Raw genomic sequence first — 5,557 nt, 5'->3', positions numbered from 1 at the left:
TGTGGTGTTTTAATTTGTGAGCTCATGTTTACAAGGACTAAGTGATTTACAAGAATTAATATGAGCTGGAGGGTCCAGCTGACTGAGTCTTGGTGCTATCACTTTTTGCACCCATATTGAGTACAGGGAGTTTTACTAAACCACTCATCTCTCATTAAATTTCATGATTATGCATTTAGTTATTTAGTTGCACACACTAGTTTCGCACATTCTTTTACTCCTTAGTCATTTCACCTTTGTATTTGACTACTCAAGTGATTTCAATTCTGAATCTATGTCTTATTTTTATGGAAATTGTGATACACATGTGCAGTTAATGTATTGGATAAGACATATTATTGAGAGAAGTAAGTGAATTTTAGGACTGAGTGGTGTTTTTAATGGATATTGTGATAGGAGTTCACTGGGGTTCATCTCTTTACCCCTTGTTTTTGCTGAGTGATGAGTTATCTCTAATGATTCCTGACCTGCTTGCACTTGCTTGGTTCTGCTTTGACATGCATGTCGGTTCGATAGTGTTATGCTTGTGATTTGTTAAGAGATTATTAGGCATTCTTTATGGCCTTCAGATTTTTTTTTCAGTTATTCCTTAGTTGCCCAAGTTGAGCCTAAATGTGAATTTTCTTGGTCCCTAACTTTGGAAATATTCATGAACTGTTAAGTGATCTGAATTGTGAATTGAGCAAAGAGAAAAAAAAAATATTAGCGTATCGGTTCCCTCTCTCTCCTAGTGTGCATGAAAAACAAGCAAAGTGCTTGAAAAAAAAATGATGAAAAATGAAAAGAAAGAAAAAAATGAGAAAAAGAAAAAAAGCAAAGTTTGCAAATAAAAAGAGGAGAGTAGAGAGAAAGAACCTTGAGTGCTTTAAATAAATGCTCTGAATTGAAAGAAGAAATAGATCACTTAACTGTCTGTTTGTGTAGCCTTGCTTTGTCCTTTTCTTATCCTACCTAAAGTTACACCTTGGCCAAGTTATAACCTGTGAGAATCTCTTTCTTGTTGCATAGCATGTCACTGTCTGACCTTGATTTGATTGATTATCAGAACTGAAGCATAGTGTTTGTACTGTCAGATGCACTAAATAATTGATGATTAAATTTGTGAGTTTGGATGTGAACTCTGAGTCTCATTGTCCTATTGATTTCATTCTCTCTGGACTGAATTCCTTGTTTCTCTTAACTAGTATGCTCATGAACTCATCGTTCTTTGTTGGATGTGTATCTTATATTTTGAAAGTGCTGGCAATTGATTTGGAATTGATTTATTCTGTACTTGAGGACAAGCTGCCGTTGAGTATAGGGGTGTGATGACTCGGGTGTTTAAGTTATTTTTCTAGCTTATTTTTATGCATTTCAATATATAATTTATGATATTTTAGTCATTTTAGGGCACTTTAGGGTTATTTCATGCATTTTATTATTTTTATGTGTTTTTAGTATTTTTCTATAATTTTTATCATTTTTATTTATATTTTATTAGGATTTTCGGATTAATAAAGGGAAGCTAATTCAGTGCTCATGATACATGGAAATTATGGTGCACCTCCAAGGAATCAATGGCTGCTGTGTCGTCCCTGCCACATGGCTCATTCACGTTGGAGGTCCGCTATAAGACCGTGGTACGCAAAACACAAGACTCCACCACTTAAAGCTTTGTCCAATGGAAACGTGACACGTGGCGCAGTTGATAGGTTTTATTTAACCTTATTTGTGGTCACGTGATGGAGGAACAGAAGGGAGAAAGGGTTGCGGCTGCGATATATCTATATATATATATATATAGGAATTGGGTGAATTGTGTGACACAGGATTTTTCTTGTACTTCTTTTAATTTCTTTTGGCAAGCTTAAATATGCTGTTCCTGTTTTAAACAGCAGCCATGCCCCCCTTTTACAGCCAATTAAAATATGCCAAGTGTGATAGACTGCCATGTCATTTGGTAGCCTAGTAAGTCTTGTACTTCACATTTTGGTCCCTTTACTTCTTAAAATTTTTACTTTATCCCCCAACTAATAATATGTTTTAATTTGTTTTTTTAATTTTGAAATATCTGATTTAAGTCATGTGGGTCGGGTTCTGCTAGGGTTTCGCCGCCCATAGCAGCCACTGCAGTGACGGCGCGGGTACTGGGGCGAGGAAGTGCGGCGGTTTGGCTCGAGCAAACAGGTACGACGACGGAGCAAGGCCTGGCGTTGGACGATGGCGTTGAAAACGAAGTGGTGGGAGCGACGGCGGTGGATCTGGGACGAGAAGATGCGATGACAGGGTCCAAGCACGTAACTTCAGAGCTCGATGATGTGAAGAAGGCTGGAGACTTTCAGGCTTCAGAGAGCAGGGATGGCGTTCCGTTCAAAGGTTCGTTAACAGAGTTTAGGGAAGAGCGTCAAGGGGGAGTTGAAGGCGTCTCCGGCAGGCCTTGCTCCTTGATCCTCTGTCTGCTGTTGTTTTACCTTTTGAGGAGATATCAATATCAGTAGGAAAATGGGTGATGGTGGGAGAATTATTTTTTGGCAAGAATTATGGGTTGGCGATTTTGGCACGCAAGTTCAGAAGGCTACTTCTTTTGTCTGAGCAAAAGGAATTTGTGATAAAGGATATGGGCCAGTGATGTGATGGCAGTTGGAGCTGGAATTTTGTTTGGCTTAGGCCTTTGCTTGATAGGGAACTTGGTTGGCTTGATGAGTTGTTGCTGGTTGTTGGAAATTCTTCTCCTTGTGTTAATGGGGTTGATAGGTGGGTGTAGGAGGCGAGTGGCATGGGTGTGTACTCGGTCAAATCGGCGTATGAATTCATTCAGGGTTCTGTGGAATCAGAGGATCAAACTGTTTTTAAGTCCCTTTGGGACATAGCAGCACCAACTAATGTGATTGTTTTTGTCTGACGAATGCTTTGGGATAGAGTACAAACAAGGAGCAATCTTTTTAAGAGGGGGATTTTATCAGACAGTTTGGCAGCAGTGTGTCCCATATGTAATGGCGAGGAGGAGTCACTTGATCATCTGATGTTTACCTGCTCATTTGCTTCTGCCATTTGGAAGGAGCGTGTTATAGCTGAATGAGAATAAATACAGTGCTGCCTAAATCATGCAGAATGTGCAGCGTGCTTATGGGGTTTGGAATAAAAAACAGAGGGATGGAGTAATGGTAATTTGGACAGCAATGGTTTGGTCCATTTGGTTTTTTCGCAATTCGTTTGTGTTTAAGGATGGGAATATTGATGGGACTGTTTGATTTGATTCAATTGAGAGCATGGAAGTGGTTGTCTGCACAAAACAAGGAATTTACTTCATCAATGTTTGAATGGTTAACTAATCTAATGGCATGCCTAGGCCCTTGGTGGATATTGATCAGTGCTTTTGGTTCGGGATGGCTTTTGATTTCAAGTTGCAATTGGGTTGGCGGTTGCTGCAATTTTGGATTTGCTTCTTGGATCCTGTATTGTTTCGCTAGAGGATGTTGGATGTAGAGGACAAGATGCTGGTGGATTTTGAGATATTAATTCTTATTGTAATAGCTACTGTCTTAGCTTTAGGCAGCATAGTTGGTTTTTCTTTTTGCTTCTATTTTCCTTCTGTACCTTTGAATCCTCTTATTGTTGTTTGTTTTTTCTGCTTTTGTTAAAGAAAAAATAGCAAAAAAAAATTGGTCCAGGAGGGTTCGAAAAGAGGACCTTGACATATAATTACAAATAAGCGACCACTGAACCACATAAATATTTAACACTAATGGTAGAACAATACATATATAATAGTTTCAAATTAACAGTTTTATGTAGGGATTAATTAAATATTGATATAAAGTGATCACTACAAGTGCTATAATACAACTCTCTACTAAAGACATAATCAATATAGTTTTTTTAAGAAAAGTATTAAGTCCATAATCGATATAAAGCGATCACTCCAAGTACTATAGGACAACCCTCGACTATGTCCTTAATCGACATAGAGCAATCACTACAAAGTGATATGGGGCAACCCTCAACTATGTCCTTAATCGATATAAAGCAATCACTACAAACTGCTATAGGACAACCCTCAACTATGTCCTTAATCGATATAAAGCAATCAATACAAAGTGCTATAGGGCAACCCTCGACTATATCCTTAATCTATATAAAGCAATCACTACAAGCTGCTATAGCGCGACCCTCAACTAAGTCCTTCATCGATATAAAGCAATCACTGTAAAGTGCTATAAGACAACCCTCGACTAAGTCTTTAATCGATATGAAGCAATCACACAAAGTGGTATAGACCATCCCTTGACTAAGTCAATAATCAATGTAAAGCGATCACTACAAAGTGTTATAGGGCAATCATCGACTAAGTCCTTAATCGATATAAAGTGATCACTAGAAGGTGCAATTAACTAGTTGACTTTAATTTATTAATGGTAACTGAAGTGTAGTATATTAAATTTACTAGTGGATTACTTATCAACTAGATATTATACCCGTGCGTTGCACGGGTTTATTTACGATTTTTTTAATATTATATAAAAATTACTATAGTTTAATTATATAAATAATAAATATTAAAATATTTCTTCAATAAAAATGTAATAGAAAAAATTATTATTTTTAGACATCTAAATATATAGTATTAGAGTTTCTTTGATGCATTAAATTACTTGTATTAGAGTTCTCTTTATGTAAATAAAGGATATTACTGAAATTTAATAAATTTTTTTGAAAAGAAAAATATTATTAATAACATAAGAAAGCTTGAGAAAATATTTCTACTACTATATAATAGATCAAAAAACATATTTGAAATTATTTTTCAAATAATACACACATGCAGTATATTTAATAATAAATATCTTCTAGAAACATTCATGAATAAATTTTATCTTTACTATTATTTAATTTAAATTATTAATACTGTCTACATATAAATATATTTCTTAATTGTCTCTCTCAATTTATGATTGATAGTTAATATTCTAACTATTTTTAAGTACTACGTAATAAATTAATCTTTTTTTTTATAAGAAAATGAAAATTGACTATCAATAGTTAACGATGAAGTTAATAACATAAAATATTCATCAATAATTTATTACTATCGTTATTAAGAAAAATCACAAGTAAATTTAAAATTATTCTTTAAAATAATACAAAACTACATTATAGTTTATTTAAACACCATGCATAATCATTTTAGATTTTAAAAGTAATTTCCAAAATATATATACACAAAAAGCATTCAACCATTAACTAATTACAATATTTAACATGTTTATTTTATTTAAAAGATATTAATTTGTGCTATTTTTGTATCTTTTCATTTTTTCAACCTTATGTCTATAATTAATTGAAATGAAAATAAAAATTTAATTAATCTCTCCAGCCCAATATTATTTTATATATATATAATTTATTAAGACAATATCTAACTTTAGTACTTAATTTTTTATTTATACGTAAAATGTAGTAATAAGTTTTATTGGTTAAGTTTTTAAATTCATCAACTTATGATTAATAATGAAAATTAAAATAGTAATTTTATCTTTAATATAATAATTTGAAATTTTTTACAATTATTTATAAATGT

The 5,557-nt window shown here is 33.7% G+C and overlaps 1 protein-coding gene across 1 annotated transcript; it reads left to right on the top strand.

Moving 5' to 3' along the window:
- The first annotated feature begins 1,799 nt into the window (after positions 1-1,799).
- On the top strand, positions 1,800-3,649 carry LOC130726653 (uncharacterized). Its single transcript, XM_057577958.1, has 2 exons — positions 1,800-1,947; positions 2,061-3,649. The coding sequence occupies exons 1-2, from the start codon at positions 1,930-1,932 to the stop codon at positions 2,475-2,477; spliced, it is 435 nt and encodes a 144-aa protein (XP_057433941.1). The 5' UTR covers positions 1,800-1,929; the 3' UTR covers positions 2,478-3,649.
- Positions 3,650-5,557: the final 1,908 nt, after the last annotated feature.

Source organism: Lotus japonicus, chromosome 6, assembly GCF_012489685.1.
Source record: "Lotus japonicus ecotype B-129 chromosome 6, LjGifu_v1.2".
In the NCBI taxonomy this organism is placed as follows: domain Eukaryota; kingdom Viridiplantae; phylum Streptophyta; class Magnoliopsida; order Fabales; family Fabaceae; genus Lotus; species Lotus japonicus.
The sequence above is the reverse complement of the archived record's forward strand: the minus strand, read 5'-3'. Positions and strand labels throughout refer to the sequence as shown.